The sequence below is a fragment of the Antechinus flavipes genome, chromosome 6, assembly GCF_016432865.1.
Source record: "Antechinus flavipes isolate AdamAnt ecotype Samford, QLD, Australia chromosome 6, AdamAnt_v2, whole genome shotgun sequence".
Lineage (NCBI taxonomy): Eukaryota > Metazoa > Chordata > Mammalia > Dasyuromorphia > Dasyuridae > Antechinus > Antechinus flavipes.
In genome coordinates this window covers 28,596,845-28,614,929 of record NC_067403.1, presented here as the reverse complement: position 1 = coordinate 28,614,929, position 18,085 = coordinate 28,596,845, and the positions used below count along the sequence as shown (strand labels likewise).

Below are 18,085 nucleotides of genomic sequence, written 5' to 3'. Positions count from 1 at the left end.
GCCCATCAATTGGAGAATGGCTGAGTAAATTGTGGTATATGAATGTTATGGAATATTATTGTTCTGTAAGAAATGACCAGCAGGATGAATACAGAGAGGACTGGCGAGACTTACATGAACTGATGCTAAGTGAAATGAGCAGAACCAGGAGATCACTATACACTTCAACAACGATATTGTATGAGGATGTATTCTGATGGAAGTGGATTTCTTTGACAAAGACTCAGTTTCAATCGATAAATGATGGACAGAAGCAGCTACACCCAAAGAAAGAACACTGGGAAACGAATGTGAACTATCTGCATTTTTGTTTCTCTTTCCGAGTTGTTTTTACCTTCTGAATCCAATTCTCCCTGTGCAGCGGGAGAACTGTTCGGTTCTGCAAATATGTATTGTATCTAGGATATACTGCAACATAGCTAACATATATAGGACTGCTTGCCATCTAGGGGAGGGGGTGGAGGGAGGGAAGGAAAAATCGGAACAGAAACGAGTGCAAGGGATAATGTTGTAAAAAAAAAATTATCCTGGCATGGATTCTGTCAATATAAAGTTATTATAAAATAAAATAAAATATTAAAAAAAAAAACTTGTAACCATTGATAAAACCAAAGAATTTTCAACACACACACACACACACAAACCATAGCACTGCACCTTTAATAAACGTAACTATTGTGAGTTATCATTTCATATGACCCTTGGGCAACCTTGTACGGCAGGAACTGCGGTCTCCTTGCCTCTAAGCCCCAGCCTGCCTCGGACCCCACCCGGCCGAGGGATCCCACCTCCTTGGGCCTCTCCTCCTCCAGCCTATTTTTCCCACAGTTGTCAAAAACGAAAATCATCTTCGCCCGGCCCCGCTGCCGGGCCAGGCTCCTCAGCCGCCGATGACGAGAGCAGTCACGGGGAGAAAGGGTCCGCTTCCCGGCCGCCATCGGGGACCGACTCTGGGTGTCAAAAGCCGCAAAGGGCCTTCGGCCGCCGGCCCAGTCCTGGTCCCCAGCACGGGAGGAGGGCGCCCCCCAGCACGGGAGGAGGGCGCCCCCCAGCACGGGAGGAGGGCGCCCCCCAGCACGGGAGGAGGGCGCCGCCAGCACGGGAGGAGGGCGGCCCCCAACACGGGAGGAGGGCGCCCCCCAGCACGGGAGGAGGGCGCCCCCAGCACGGGAGGAGGGCGCCCCCCAGCACGGGAGGAGGGCGCCGCCAGCACGGGAGGAGGGCGCCCCCAGCACGGGAGGAGGGCGCCGCCAGCACGGGAGGAGGGCGCCCCCAGCACGGGAGGAGGGTGCCCCCAGCACGGGAGGAGGGCGCCCCCAGCACGGGAGGAGGGCGCCGCCAGCACGGGAGGAGGGCGCCCCCAGCACGGGAGGAGGGCGCCCCCAGCACGGGAGGAGGGCGCCCCCAGCACGGGAGGAGGGCGCCCCCCAGCACGGGAGGAGGGCGCCCCCAGCGAGGGCTCAGGCCCCGGGTCCTCGGCTACTCAAGGCCTGGACCGGCAGCTTCCCCGCGCCAAGCCTTCGGGTTCGGCTTAACGTCGGGAGTGACTGCGTCAACTTCCCAGGAAAGCGCGGCTTGCCCCTCCTCAGCAGCCCGAGTCCCGGCCTCCGGCCGCCTCTGGGCCCGTTTTCCTCAATAAAGCGAGCCCTGCCCCGCGCGGGCCGCCCGGCTTTGCCATCTGCGGCCCAGGGCTGCGTTCGGGCGCCGCTGACTGACTCACCCATTCATTCTTCGCCGCGGTGACCGCGTGACTCTCGGCACGTGAGGCCCCCCGCTCCGGCTCCCGGGCCTTTTCAGCTTTATTCCCGTTTTTTCCTCACGCGAAGCCTTTTCTCCGGCCCAGCTGGCCCCGGGCACGCCCGGCCCCTCCTCCTCTCTCCCGCATTGGGGGGGAAGGGGCCCGACCCCCGCGAGGGGAGCGCTCTCCCCACTCCCGCCCTAAGAAAGGTCCTCGCTGCCCCTTCTCCCGCAGGCCCTTCTGCCCCTGCGGCGGCGAGGTTCTCCTCCCCCGCTTCTCTCGGGGCGCTCCGGCTCAGACCGGCACCACAGTGCGCAGGAGGGGGCAGGGCGGCCCGCGGGCAGTGGGGGAGAGCGGCTCATCTGGGGGTGGGCTCAACGCGGGGAATCCCGGCTCCGGGATCCACGACTGCGCCTGGGACCCCGACCGTGTGAGGAAGCCGACGGGAGACACGGCGGTTGGATCAGAGGTTGGGATCAGAGGAAGAGGAGCACTTGGGATCAGAGGAAGAGGAGCACTTGGGATCAGAGGAGAGGAGGATCTGGGATCAGAGGAAGTAGGAGCACTTGGGATCAGAGGAAGAGGAGCACTTGGGATCAGAGAAGTAGGAGCACTTGGGATCAGAGGAGAGGAGGATCTGGGATCAGAGGAAGAGGAGCACTTAGGATCAGAGGAGGAGCACTTAGGATCAGAGGAGGACCATCTGGGATCAGAGGAGGAGGAGCACTTAGGATCAGAGAAGGAGGAGCACTTAGGATCAGAGAAGTAGGAGCACTTGGGATCAGAGAAGTAGGAGCACTTGGGATCAGAGGAGAGGAGGATCTGGGATCAGAGGAAGAGGAGCACTTAGGATCAGAGGAGGACCATCTGGGATCAGAGGAGGAGGATCTGGGATCAGAGGAAGAGGAGCACTTAGGATCAGAGAAGTAGGAGCACTTAGGATCAGAGAAGTAGGAGCACTTGGGATCAGAGGAGAGGAGGATCTGGGATCAGAGGAGGAGCATCTAAAGCTCTCCAGCCAGGGAAGGGAGGACTTAGCTTCGGTCCTTATCTTGATTTCTCTCTTAAGTTGATCTTGATTTCTCTCTGACCCAACCCAGTGCATTGTCTGTGATCACCTGCCCAGCAGTAGCAACAAGCACGAGGTCAGAATGATAGAGAGCAATTTAAAAAAAAAAAATTCGGAGACTAGGCAAGTAGTGTCTTGGCGGTAGCCTTAATCACCCAGAGCAAAGACATCGAACTTAAATATGGGCCCACTAGCCCATTCCTGGGATCTGTTCACACTGACTGAGCTTTAACATGATGTATAATATAATGGATTTAACATATATTTTGACATGTTTATAATATATTGGATTACTTGCCATCTAGGGAGGTGGTAGGGGGAAGGAGGGGAAAAATCTGAAATACAAGGCTATGCAAGGGTCAATGTTCCTTTTCTTAATGTCCATCCTCCCCCCTGCTACCTTTCCTGTTATGTTTCCTGCACCAGTAGGTCGTGTCCAGCTAAGAACATCTCACTGGAAACACAGTCCTGACATATCTAGTATGAATATATTCTAGGACACAGATGTCACAAATAAATTCCTCTTAAGTGATTCAATCATATTAAAAGCAACTGGGAAATATTCAATAATTATCATTTAATAGTGTTAATTTCATCTTCAATAATTTGGTAATTTAATTTTAAATTATATACATTATGTAAGATCAAAGCATAGTATTTTCACCTTTTTGTTATTTTTCTTACTTTTTTATCCAATTTTTTTAGTATGTGCAAACATCTACATTTATATGAATTTACTACATTATATAAATTAGATATGAAATAATATATTATAAAATTATATATTAATATTGTTGTTCAACAGTTGTTAGTTCAATGCACTATGATCCCACTTGGGGGGTTTTTATAGTCTTTTATTTTCAAAATATATGCAAAGATAGTTTTCAACCTTCACTCTTGCAAAACCTTGTGTAACAAATTTTTCTCCTTTTCCTCAACCCCCTCCCCTAGACAGTGAGTAATCCGATTTATATTAAACGTGTATAAATCTTCTATATTTATTTCTACATTTATCTGCAGAAGAAAAATCATGATCTAATTTTTCTTGCATAGCATGATGAATATGGAAATGTTTAGAAGAGCTGCGTGTTTAACATGTTTGACTTAAGAAAGAAAACCGAGGAGGCACAAACAAGGCAATATTAGTGCCATCTTATTAAATTTAATACATAGGTTGAAAAAATGAGCTGTATATAACAGGGATCCATTATTCCAATTATATACAGCTTATTTTTTCTTTTGTTCTTGATATGTGGAATTGTTTGTTACAGTCATAAAAAAGTGATTTTTCTTGTTTTAAATATATATATGTATGTATATAATATATATGTATGTATATATATATATATATACACACATACAGCTGTGTCCAACTCTTCATGACCCCATATGGGGTTTTCTTGGCAAAGATATTGGAGTGATCCCCAGATTCTGGAATAAGAACTCCCTATTTGAGAAAAGCTGCTTAGAAAACAATATGACAAAAGCTGGGTACATCTGTATGTCAAGATAAGATAAGATCAAAATAGGAACGTGATTTAGACATAAAGGATGATACCACAAACAAATTAGTAGAGCAAGGATTTGTTTACTTGTCAGATCTTTGGAAAAGGTAAGGATTTATAACCAAACAAGCTACAGAGAACATGTGAGATATAAAATGGATAATTCTGATTACATTAAATTAAAAAGATTTTATACAAACAAAACCAAAGTAACTAAAGTTAGAAGAAGAGAGCTAAGGAACCATTTTTATAGCAAGTGTCTCTGATAAAGACCTCACTTCATAAATATATAGGGAATTGAATCAATACAAGTCATTCCCCAATGGACAAATGGTCAAAAAATAGGAACAGGAACTTTTCAGATGAAGAAATAGAAGCTACCTACTGTCATATCAAAAAGTACTCTAATGCAAATCAAAATAACTGAGGTACTACCTCACACCTATCAGATTGGCTGATGTGACAGAGAAACAACATGATAAATATTGGGGAAAGTGTGAGAAAATTGGGACACTAAGGCTCTGTTGGCGCAGTTGTGAACTGATCCAGTCATTCTGAAGAAGAATTTGGAATTATGCCCAAAGTATCATAAAACTCCGTATTTTTGACCAGCTGTGCCCTTACTGGGTCTGTGTCCCAAGAAAATCATAAAAGAGGGAAAAGGCCGTACAGGTTCAGAAACATTCATAAGTAGCTCTTTTCGAGTTGGCTGAGAATTGAAGAGTGAAGGGCTGACTAAGCTCTTCTCAGTTTAGTGATTCAAGACAATCCCAAGTCACCTGATGGAAAGAATTGATGGGAGTTCAAATGTTCTCTGACATTTACTATTTTTTAGTCACTCTATTTGTATTATTCCAGACTTCTTCCACACTATCTTTTTTCCCTCATTGGCGAATCTTTCCCTTGGAACAGGGTGGTTAATAAATCCTACCAAAAACCTCCCATGGCTCATAGCCCTATCGTATTGAATTGGCCTTAAGTCAGAATGGCAATACTAAGTCTGCTGAAAATTGTGATCTTGTTGAATTCTCTAGGAAACATCAATATTTTATGACACGTCAAGATGACTCCCACATGCATAACCTAGCACCCTTCCAAAGTGACTCTGTCGTCATATCCACGAGAAATGAAAACAGGATGTGGGTGGGGAGAACCCTGGGGACGATGAAGTCTAGACTTCTAGGGTCATGCATTACTAATTATGAACATACCACTCCTGGAAACTGCTTTTATTGACCTCATAGCACAGATTTATCACAGCCGGATCTCTGGTGGTTTTTGTCTTCAGATCTCAGGGAGTTCAGCATATGAGCCCAGCCCGTGAAATACCTCCAAGTTCATACAGGGAAAACGTAATCTCAGATGCAAAGAGAAGTATGAAAAGTTAATGAGACTCTTGCCTTTAGACTTTTTATTCAGACTCTTTTTTTCACGTGGTTTGCTCTTTCCAATTCAATTCTATTGACTTAAATATTATCCATGTATTTGCATGATACTTAAATGCTAAGATATATACATATAGGTAAGCATAATACAAGGAATTGGGAGAAGAGAAATATCACTTAACGCCTGGGAAGGGTGGGAAAGGGGATCTTGGAAAGCTCCAAGAAGTGACACCTGAGCTAAGCCTGGAAGACAGATAAGGCCAAAATTATGAGTTCGTTCAGGGCTCAAAAAACAAATTGTGCAAAGGGACCGAGCCTGGAGACAGCGTGTTTAGTTCACAGAGGTTCTAGAAGGCCAGTCTATCTGAAAAGTAGTGTGAGTTTACAGGGAAATATGAAATAAGAATGGGAAGAGAGGTTAGAAGAAGATGGCTGAGGCCTTTGAGTTCCAATTTGAGGAATAGGTCATTTTATCCCAGAGTCAATAGGAAACTAATAAAGGTTTTTGTTGTGTTTTGGGTTTTTTTGAGGAGAAAGTGATATTTTTAGGTCTTTAGAATTTGTTGGAAGCTGGCAATGAATATTTTCTCTTGGGTTCCCTCTGAAATGAGGTCAATTATTTCCCCAGGAAGGAGTCACAAAACCTGGAATCATGATATTGGCTCTACTATTTAATTGTACAAGGTAGGTCAAATCAGTGAACTTCTCTCAGGCTCCATTTCCTAATCTGACTGCCTCCCAGAACTGTGAAGATTAAATGAGGTCTGTCAGGGTACTAAGCAAACTTTATTGTGCTATAAAAATTATGGCACTTACACTATCTCTCTGAACTCTTAATCAATCCTCCCCACCCCTAGGCTTCTTTCCATACATTTGTATGGAAATGACCTTTATTCCAAACACAGAATTTGTGCTGCTCCATGTGATACTGCCCTTAAAGAAGAGCCTGGATCTTGATTTTATAGCACAAGGTGCCTTATAAAAAAGGAGCATTTTAGCTTTTTTCTCCATGTCTAAGACAAACTTCTCCATTCATGAGACTGCGGTGACCATTGTGCCAAGGGCAGCTCTGGCACAGAGGACCAGGGCACATTTTCAGTACTATAGGTAAGGGTGTGTGTGTGTATGTGAGATCTCTGGGCTCTGGATCACACCCAACACCATGATTCCAGCTTCTGTGAGCACACTGCCCATCGGCGCCCGCATAAATGGGGAAGCTCACCCCTACCAGTCAGAGTCAGATGCCCCGAGACCCCATCCAGGCTGCGCTGTCCGAGTGGCCACCAGCAGGAAGCTTTGGTCTCCTCATCCACAAGAATGAGAAGGACCTGGATTGTTAGTTCTCAGCCCTCTTGTTTGGATTTCAGCCTGTCTGAACTTAGATGGGAAAAATACGCCTCAATTCCCACTAATAGCTAACTGAAGTTCGGTATTTCCTTCAGTTATGGTTATAGGCCACAACGTACTTTGAGAAGAGGTTCTGTGTTTCACCGGATGGCCAAAGGTAGTTAACATCTCCAAGATCTCTTCTAGCACGGCAAAATGGATAGGTCCTGGTTAGTGTGAACCATAGATCCCCTGAAGGACTCCCATCTGTTCTTCTTTGCACTGTTTGAAGTTATAATTATGCAAAATAAAATAATTATTTCCAGCACAAATCAATCAACCCATATTTATTAAAGGCATCCTGTTAGGCAGCCACTGTGCCAGGGGTACAAGAAGGGGAAAGGAGCCTCTGCCCTCCGTCTAGTGCAGAGCCATACAAAGCAAGTAATATACAGGATATGTGGGAAATAACTAACAGGGAGAGAAGATACTGGAATTCAGGTTAGGAAAAGATTTCTGTAGGAAGTGGATACCGGGGCTGAGATCAGTGAGAAGGTCAGTGATGGGAGTGGAGGAGGGAGAGTGCTCCAGGTGGGTTAGGAGCTGGTTGGATCAGAGATTGGGCCTTAGAGAGTGGAGCAAGGAGCACCAGGAAGGGGAGGGGGGGATAAGTTCTGAGGTCTTTAAGCATCCAACTGAGCGTCTCCTACTTGTTTCTGGGGGCAATAAGAGCCACATGAGATGGGTGGAAGGGCAGATGGAGAAAATCATGGACTGAGATGGGGAAATGGGGAGTATCCAAGCAGAAAAGCAATATTCCAGGGGTTACAGGGTGAGCCAGAGGTTGTGGGCTAGAGGGCACAGGAACGTGGCTGACAGGGAGGACAGAAGGGCAGGAGGATGAGGGGGGGATTGGGAGATCTGAGACATGTGGGAAGCATCTGGAGAGGCCAGCTGGGGGGGAGCAGAGTGGGGCCAAAAAGGAGTGTGGGAGGGACAGTGTGAGGAAGGTGTGTGAAGATGTTGTGTAAGGATGGCTCAGGTACCTCTCAGCTCCCCTGAGCCTCTGCTCCCCCTGGCTCTCTGCTCCTCCAGGCCACCTTTCCTTCATAGACATGATAAGCTCCCTGCTGCTCTGTCTAGGCCCATCCTGGCCCACCATATTCCTCTGGCCCACAATCTTTCTCCAGCCCACCACCTTCCTCTGCTCTCCAAGATATCCCAAGTGCCTTCCCTCAGTGCTCCAGGAGGCAGCAGGAGAAACCAAGGGAATTTCTATCCTGGTCTAGCCGGTTTGGGCTTCCATAGGGAAGGTATTTTACCTAGAGTTTACTGTGCACAGCCTGGGCAAAGTTTTTGTATCTCCTTCAGCCACAGGTGTGCCAGTAAATGTTTAACAATTAGGTCTCACCAAAAAAAAAAAAAGGAAAGGATGTTACCTTTTAAGTTTAATCTGCATTCTTTTTCTCTCTAACTTTCTTAGATTCACCAAAAAAATCAAGCCCCGAGTTGTAGCATTTGCCATGTCCAAAGCGTCAATGTTTATGCTGAAAATTTCACAATCCAGCCAGTTCAAGCTACCTCCAGCACACTCTAACCTTCAACCCTCGAGTGCCTGGGAATTTCTTATGTGTATTAATATTCTCCCAATAATATTTTTGTGGAGACGCACAGTCACCGCCTTGGAGTCTGCTCTTTGAGGCGCAGTTTTCCCCCAGAAGATGCATTTTTGGTGTTACTCCCAGAATGAAATGCTTTTTTTAGAACGCCCCACTGCCAAATCTTGTCCTGTCCTGCCACTAGTGACAGAAGCAACAGATTAAAAATAATCTGGTGCCCAGGCAGAAGGTGACCAACATGTCACCTCCAATCAAAGGCAAAGGGTCCTTCTGCAAAGAACCTGAAGATGTAACTAGAAAATGTATCAAATCCTTGGGCATCCACCAACCACACACACACATATATAGAGGAATTATATGAATACCACGGTCAATCAATCAAGAAACATTTATTAAATACCTGCTACATGCCAGGCACTATGCTAAGTTCTAGGTAAGTTCAAGTCTTTACAGAAATAAAAATGGATTCAAATAGAGGAGCATTAATTATCCACCAGGAGGCTGAGTCAATGGACAGCCAGATAGCGCAGTGGATAGTGTGCCAGTCTGGACACGGGAAGACTCCTGAGTTCAAAGTTGACCTCAGACATGACTGGACAAATCGTTTAACCTTGTTTGCCTCAGTTCCTCATCTTTAAAATGAGCTGGAAAAGATAATGGTGAACCACGCTAATACTCTTGCCAAGAAAACCTCAAATGGGGTCATGAAGAATCAGGATTGAAAATAACTGAACAAGAACAATAGGCTAAGTCAATATAATTAAAAGGACAACGTTAACTCAAATTAGCTTACTATTCACCCATAAAACTACCAAAGGATTACTTTATCGAATTAGAAAAAAAAATAATGAAATTGACTTTGCAGAACAAATGGTAATAAATGTCGAGGAAATTAATGAAAAAAGTGAGAAAGAAATTATTTGGTACTGGTCAAGGAAAAGAGAAGGTAATCACTGGAACAGATTAGGGACACAGCATCTGGAAGCCAATGGACCTAGTAACCCACCTTCTGAAAAGACCAGACGGGGCTCACTCTGACAAAGCAGAAAGCAGGCTGGCCAAAACCAGCATCGCAAACATGGGGGATATATGCCAACAGGCTCCATATAGGATGTTAGAGATAATCACAGAGGAAAGGCGCTAGCTTGAAGGGGGAATGGGATTTTATCTTAAGACTTAAAAGGGTTACCAAATTGTGCATACCCTTTGATCCAGCAGTGTTTCTATTGGGCTTATATCCCAAAGAAATACTAAAGAAGGGAAAGGGACCTGTATGCGCTAAAATGTTTGTGGCAGCCCTGCTTGTAGTGACTAGAAACTGGAAAATGAATGGATGCCCATCAATTGAAGAATGGCTGGGTAAATTGTGGTATATGAATGTTATGGAATATTATTGTTCTGTAAGAAATGACCAGCGGGATGAATACAGGAGAGGCTTGGAGAGACTGACGTGAACTGATGCTAAGTGAAATGAGCAGAACCAGGAGATCACTTTACACTTCGACAACGATATTGTATGAGGATGTATTCTGATGGAAGTGGATTTCTTTGACAAAGACTCAATTTCAATTGATAAATGATGGACAGAAGCAGCTACACCCAAAGAAAGAACACTGGGAAACGAATGTGAACTATTTGCATTTTTGTTTTTCTTTCCGAGTTGTTTTTACCTTCTGAATCCAATTCTCCCTGTGCAACAAGAGAACTGTTCAGTTCTGCAAACATATATTGTATCTAGGATATACTGCAACATATCCAACATATATAGGACTGCTTGCCATCTAGGGGAGGGGGTGGAGGGAGGGAGGGGAAAAATCGGAACAGAAGCGAGTGCAAGGGATAATGTTGTAAAAAAAATTACCCTGGCATGGATTCTGTCAATATAAAGTTATTATTTTAAAAAAAAAAAAAAGAAAGAAAGAAAGAAAGAAAAGAGAAGAGAAGGGATGATAAAGTAAAAAAAAAAAAAAAAAAAAAGACTTAAAGGGAGCCAATGAGATCACAGCAGGACACAACTGAAGGGACACTATCACCACCATCACAAAATAAAGGAAGCAAGGAAAACCAGAAGGAAAAAAATACATCTTAATTTTCATTCATCTCTAATGGAAATTTAGCATTTAGAATGAATGTAGATTTAAAACGTTAGTGACTGTCTGTTGGAATCTTTACAAACTGCTGACTCATTAGAGTTGATAGATTATTGATCTGATCTTACAAGAAGATGTTTTGGGCCAGAACCTGAAACAAGGTACCAAGTAGAACTAATTGATACAATGCTTGTGTTCACACCTTTACTCATTAGAGTTCACAAGTATGGGAGAGTCACAAAATAAACTTTGTAACTTTGTGAATTCACACCTCCCTTGAAGCTCTTAGGGCCAGAGAGCACTATGGGAGAAACCCATAATCCCTCTCTCTCCTATCCCACAATTCCTCTCTCTCATATAAAAGAGACAGACAGAGGCTCTCAGTCAGATTTCAGCGGAATTACATGAAGAATGGAGCTGGATTGAAGGCTGAAGAAAGCAGAGGCAGAAGCAAAGGACAAAACTGGAAGAGCTCTTGGAACCAAGGAGAGAGATAGGCCTCTAAGAAAAGCTAACTGGGGTATACTGAAGATTGAGAAGGCTCTCTCAGAGTCAAGACTTGGAAGAAGAAATAAACATTTGTATTTTTACCAGCTGGCTGCATTTGGGGTAATTATTGATCTGAAGTGATACTAAGGCTGACTCCAAGAAAATCTTGAGAAACCCTCTCTTGCAGAGAGAACTATTATATTAAAAGGAAGAAAAAGATCACTACATTTTGGCGCCCAACATGGGGCTGACAGACCTCTCTCCCTCTCCCTCCCCCCACCCCCCCCCCCCAGTGGATTTCAGTGGAAAAGCCTCTGATCCTGATCCAGTGAAAAGACTCCTCAACCCAGAAATTAGGGTGAGTACAACAAAGAAATTTTGTTAGAAGAGTTAAAGTAGAATTTCAGCTAAGATGGGACAGATATTTAGAAAACAGCCTGTTTTTGTTCAAGGAAAATGTTTAGAGAGCATTGTCAAAGTTATGGAAAGCCAAGGTTTAATTATAATTTTACAGCAGATCACTGAACTTTTACAAACTGTAAAGCACATATGTCCTTGTTTCTCTCTGGAAAAGGAATTAGATCTAAACAAATGGCAATTAGTAGGAGAGGATCTTTGTCAATTCTATAAGAAAAATGGACTTAACTCAATTTCCAAAGACATACTTAATACATACAATTTAATACAATTGGCTATAAGAAGTTCTTCAAGTATTAGAATGAAGAAAAAGAAAGTGCAGGAGGAAGACGTGCCAACTTTACAAGGTGAAAAGGAGGATGAATCAGATGAGAATGGAGTTAATTACAATTCTGAGTGTGATACTTGGCAGCAGGAGGAATTAGATCATTCCACATCTCATGACCCTCCTCCCTCAATTAACTCTTCATGGGTGGAGGAAGTAGGGGGAGGAAGAGAGGCAGAAACACAATCAGCATCTCCTGTAAAGCAGAATATGACAAGATTAGAAGAGGCATTAATTAAAGCAAAAAATAAAGGAGAAGATATATCTGATTTTATAAATGCATATCCTGTGATTGAAGAGCTCAACTCCTCAGGTCAAAAAGGGAGAAGATACACTCCTTTTAATTTGGAAAAAATTAAAGATTTGAAAAAGGGTTGTATTCTTTATGGGGCTACATCCTCTTATGTGAAGATGTTACTAGATAATTTGTCTTATGAAATCTTAACCCCGAATGACTGGAAATCCATAGCTAAGACATATCTAGAACCGGGACAAAATTTATTGTGGCTTTCAGAGTTTCATGAATTTTGTAGGATTCAAGCCCAATGCAATAGACAAACAGGAGCTATTGGACAAATCACTTTTGATCAACTAGCTGGTCAAGGTCAGTATGCAGAGAGTTCAAAACAAATTTATTATCCCATAACAGTGTATGAGCAAATTTCTAAGGCTGAAATAAAAGCTTGGAATTCTCTCCCTGGACAGAGAGATGGAAATAATGCTTTCACAAAAATAGAGCAAGGTCCCAATGAACCTTTTGCAGATTTTGTGGGACGTTTGCAAACAGCTGTAATAAGAACCATTGGAGACAATGCAGCAACAGAAATAATGACTAAACATTTGGCTAAGGAAAATGCCAATGAGGTTTGCAAAAGAATTATATGGGGGCTAAACTAAGATGCTCCTTTGGAGGAGATCATAAGACACTGTGCCACAGTGGGCACAAATGCTTATTATGCCCAAACTATGATGAACATGAAAAGACAAGGTCCTTTTTGGCAAAGGAATTCTAGAGAAATTCGTTGATGTTTTCAGTGTAGAAAAGTTGGGCATTTGAGAGCTCAATGTAGATACAGAAATACAATGAGAAGACAGGGTGAGAGAATAAAACCCAAAACCCCATGCCCAAAATGTAACCCAGGCTTTCACTGGGCCTCTGAATGTAGGTTGACCCAGAGGAATGAGAGGCAGGGCCCAGCTCCAAAGTATCAATCAAAAGATAGGTGGGGCATGATAGCAGCTGAGGTTATACCCAGAGAGACTTTAGAAATTCAGGACTCTGATGTCATCAACCAACAGAAAAGCAATCAGGATTACACTTGGGGAGAATATAGATTTTTTAACCCAACTGGGCAATGTCCAGTGCAAACAGCTCCAATGTAATTATCAGATGATGAGGAGAAATCCCAAATTTGGTAAATAGAAGGGAATTAGGTTAACTGCCTTGGGGAAGAGGATCTGCTTATATTTCCACAGGTGGAGAAGGAATCAGATGGCTGACAATGAGACTGTTAAAAGAACTTTAAAATCTTCAGCTTTCAGTTCCTGAAAAACCAGCAACAATCATTGGATTCCCTGAGATGAAACAGAAAGAGAAAAACTTCAAAACAAAGGAAATTTAAGAAATATCTGACACTCAAAGAGCATGGCTGACAATGAGACTGTTAAAAGGACTTTTAAAATCTTCACATTGGATTTCCTAACACAAGATGAGACTGTTTTAGTTCTTGAAAAACCAGCAAGAATCATTGGATTCCTTGAGATGAAAAATTGTTGATGAGACTATTGCAGTCCTTCAGAACTTACAGGAATTATTGGATTCCTGGTACATGAACTAATGGACAATGGAATCCTTTTGGACTATTTCTAGGACTTATGGACATGAATAAATTTTCAGGTTGATTCATGTTATTTGTTACATTACTACTAGCCTGTGTTATATTGCTATGTGCTTATGTATTTTATGTAATTGCAAGAATCATTGGATTTCTTGAGATGAAAAATTGTTGATTAGACTATTGCAGTACTTAAATTTTCATGTTGATTCTTGTTATTTGTTACATTACTACTAGCCTGTGTTATATTGCTATGTGCTTATGTAAATTATGTATAATGCCTCCTATATTGATGGATTTACGTATACCATGTATATCTGTTTCAAAGTTCTGGCCCATATTGATGGATTTATATGTACCTGTTTCAAGTGAGCCCCTTCAGAAACCCGCTAATCTGATTTGACTTCCTATTTCCTTTGGTATTTTCATCTCCCTTCCTGAGGTGTCAGGGAAGGTGTGATCACCTTTTTTGGGGGTTCTCACCTCCTTGAGAAGTCAGGGAGGTCATGACCACCCTATGTTCTAAAACAAAAGAAAGGCGGAGATGTTGGAATCTTTACAAACTGCTAACTCATTAGAGTTGATAGATTATTGATCTGATTTTACAAGAAGATGTTTTGGGCCAGAACCTGAAACAAGGTACCAAGTAGAACTAATTGATACAATGCTTGTGTTCACACCTTTACTCATTGGAGTTCACAAGTATAGGAAAGTCACAAAGTAAACTTTGTAACTTTGTGAATTCACACCTCCCTTGAAGCTCTTAGGGCCAGAGAGCACTATGGGAGAAATCCATAATCCCTCTCTCTCCTATCCCACAATATAAAAGAGACAGACAGTGGCTCTCGGTCAGATTTCAGCGGAATTACATGAAGAGTGGAGCTGGATTGAAGGCTGAAGAAAGCAGAGACAGAAGCAAAGAACAAAACTGGAAAAGCTCTTAGAACCAAGGAGAGAGATAGGCCTCTAAGAAAAGCTAACCGGGGTATACTGAAGATTGAGAAGGCTCTCTCAGAGACAAGACTTGGAAGAATAAATAAACATTTGTATTTTTACCAGCTGGCTGCATTTTACCAGCTGGCTGCATATTACAAAGGCTGCATCTCCGCCTTTCTTTTGTTTTAGAACATAGGGTGGTCATGACCTCCCTGACTTCTCAAGGAGGTGAGAACCCCCCAAAAAAGGTGATCACACCTTCCCTGACACCTCAGGAAGGGAGATGAAAATACCAAAGGAAATAGGAAGTCAAATCAGATTAGCGGGTTTCTGAAGGGGCTCACTTGAAACAGGTACATATAAATCCATCAATATGGGCCAGAACTTTGAACTGAAGTGATACTAAGGCTGACTCCAAGAAAATCTCCTTGAGAAACCTTCTCTTGCAGAGAGAACTATTATATTAAAAGGAAGAAAAAGATTGCTACAACTGTCACTAACAGAAATGTCAGATATTTTCATATCATATTACAGTTATTGAATATATATTTATGCTCATGCTTTGAATGACTAGTTATTAGTACCTTTGTCTTGTCTATATTCTAAATATTTTAAAATGTATTAATAAAGTACATAGATCATTACATAAAAATTTTAAGAAGTATCTGTTATATTAACCAATATTATTATTGATATATTTATGTGTTATATATTTATATATTACATATATGTTATATATGCATGACATACATAACATGTAATATAATCTAGATTAATATATAATTCTATATGCTATATATAATATGTAAGTACATACAAAATAAATTATATTATAAAAATACTTTATAGCTGTACTTCAAGATCATTGGTTTCCTTTGAAATTCCATGCATTTTATCATATACATTTAAAAACCTTATTCTGATTTAAGCCATTCTTCAAATGATAAATGGTCAAGGGATATGAACAATTTTCAGATGAAGAAATTAAAACCATTTCTAGTCATTTGAGAAGGTGCTCTAAATCTCTATTGATTTGCAAATTAAGAAAAGTGAGATACCACTACACACTTCTCAGATTGGCTAAAGTGACAGGAAAAGATAATGACGAATATTGGAGGGAATGTGAGAAAACTGGGATACTGATACATTGTTGGTGGAGTTGTGAATGAATCCAGCCATTCTGGAGAGCAATTTGGAACTATGCTCAAAAGTTATCAAACTGTGCATACCTTTAGACCCAGTAGTGTTTCTACTGAGCTTATATCCTAAAGAAATCTTAAAGGAGGGAAAGGGACCCACATGTGCAAAAATGTTTGTGGCAGCCCTATTTGTAGTGGCTAGAAACTGGAAACTGAATGGATGCCCATCAGTTTGAAAATGGCTGAATAAGTTATGGTGTATGAATATTATGGAATATTATTGTTCTGTAAGAAATGATCAGATGGATGATCTCAGAGAGGCCTGGAGAAATTTACATGAACTGATGCTGAGTGAAATGAGCAGGACCAGGAGATCACTGCAACATTAATATTTATACAACCAAATTACGATGCAATTAGACGAATATGGCTCTTTCCAACAATGAGATGATTCAAACCAGTTCCAATGATTTTGTGGCAAAAAGAGCCAGAGAACTTAGTGTTTTCATTCTTTTTTGTTGTTGCTCGTTTGCATTTTGTTTTCTTACTCATTTTTCCCCCTTTTTGGTCTGATTTTTCTTTTGCAGCAAGATAATTATATAAATGTTTACATATATTGGATTTAACATGTATTTTAACATGTATGACATATATTAGATTACTTCCATTTAGGGGAAAGGGTGGGAGAAGGAGGGGAAAATTTGGAACACAAGATTTTGCAACTGTCAATATTGAGAAATTATACATATGTATGATTTGAAAATAAAAAGCTTTAATAAAACAAACCAAAAAATCTTATTCTGAGAAGGAATTCATAGGCCTCATCAGTCTGCCAAAGGACTCAAGGGTCTCATACACACACAGAAAATTAAGAAGCTTAGGTTCCCTTCTAGGGCAGGGTTTCCAATCTGTTTTTTGGTGCCCATCACCCCATTTGACTTTCAGTAAACTATGAATCCAATTCCAAAAACATTTATTAAGTACTTAATAAATGCCAGGCACTGTGCTAGTTTCTGGCGATACAAGGAAAAAGTCTCATTTCTCAGGGGGACTACATCTAATGGGGAATGTTATTCTAATTCTAAAGAGTAGATGAACAAATCTATAAGTACCCGTAATTATATGCCCAGCTCGGTGCCTGACCTTTAGAGTTGCTTAATAGATGTTCACGAAATTGAAAGTTTTCTGAAAGCCAAATGGGGGCCAAAGGGCGGCCTGGAATCCCCGCTAACTTCCTAGTAACTTCCTCGGCATTATAATTATGAAATGTACACGATTATAGTTACAATCAAAATGTATACTTACGCATTGATAGTAAGAATGCTCTCGCTGACGGAACTGCGTTGGACACTGAAGTTGTTGCACACATATTGACGCACTATTCGGGCAGCCCGGCGGAGGGGCGCCGGGTCGGGAGGCAGCGCTCGGGTTCCTCAGACACTCACTATCTGAGTGACACCAAGCGGGTCACTTCTGTCTGCCTCAATTTCCCCACCCCCGGTCGGATGGGCCGGAGCGGGACAAGGGCAACCACGCTGACCTCTTTGCCAAGAGAACGGCAAATGGGGTCACGGACAGTGGGGCACGACCGAAACATACAACGTTTCTATCAATACAATTACGCAATGTCCACATAATGCATGATTATATGTAACTTTATATATTACATTTACAGTCTTCATACATGTAATTATGAACAACATCCAATAACCTGCAAGTCCTGCGCCTTTTAGTCAAACTGAAGCGCGCCGCCCGCCCGGTGCTCAGACCCTGCGGACCCCGAGATCCGCGGCAGAACAGCCGCTAGGTCACCCCCCATCCCACCCCATGCCCGCCCTGCGTAAGCACGTAGGCTCGGGAGCATTCCTCCACGTGCAGGCGCGGGACCCTCCCGCCAGACTCCGGAGACCCCGGGGGAGCCGCTAAAACCAGCTGAGAGCGTGAACTCGCCCTCGGGCGGGCGCGCCCTCGGATTCGAGGCGGAAGGGAATGCAACGGTGTGCCCTTCCCCCAAGCCTAGGTGGAGCCTCGCGGCTCCACTCCCGGGGGCTTGGGCGGCTACCGGGTAGCTTCGGAGCGCTGACTCGAAGTCACTAGGCCACCGCCCCACCGCCAGGCGAGCCCGGGGGACCCGAAGGACCGCCCGCCCCATGCGTAGAAGGGAAGGCGGGGCCCCAAGTGGCCGTCCACTATTGGTCACTGTCCCGGAGAA

General features: G+C 43.0%; 1 protein-coding gene and 1 long non-coding RNA gene across 2 annotated transcripts; one reads left to right on the top strand and one right to left on the bottom strand.

The window, feature by feature from the left end:
- Window positions 1-694: 694 nt before the first annotated feature.
- Window positions 695-2,411, top strand: LOC127541372 (basic salivary proline-rich protein 1-like). The gene is made up of 3 exons (XM_051966659.1): window positions 695-796; window positions 904-2,294; window positions 2,344-2,411. Exons 1-2 carry the CDS (start codon window positions 695-697, stop codon window positions 1,741-1,743), a joined length of 942 nt encoding a protein of 313 aa, XP_051822619.1. The 3' UTR covers window positions 1,744-2,294; window positions 2,344-2,411.
- Window positions 2,412-4,375: 1,964 nt separating this feature from the next.
- LOC127540309 (uncharacterized) lies at window positions 4,376-17,980 on the bottom strand. The gene is made up of 3 exons (XR_007948118.1): window positions 17,179-17,980; window positions 7,164-7,305; window positions 4,376-5,669 (listed from the first exon to the last, which is right to left on the bottom strand). It is a non-coding gene; the product is annotated as an uncharacterized LOC127540309 (long non-coding RNA).
- Window positions 17,981-18,085: the final 105 nt, after the last annotated feature.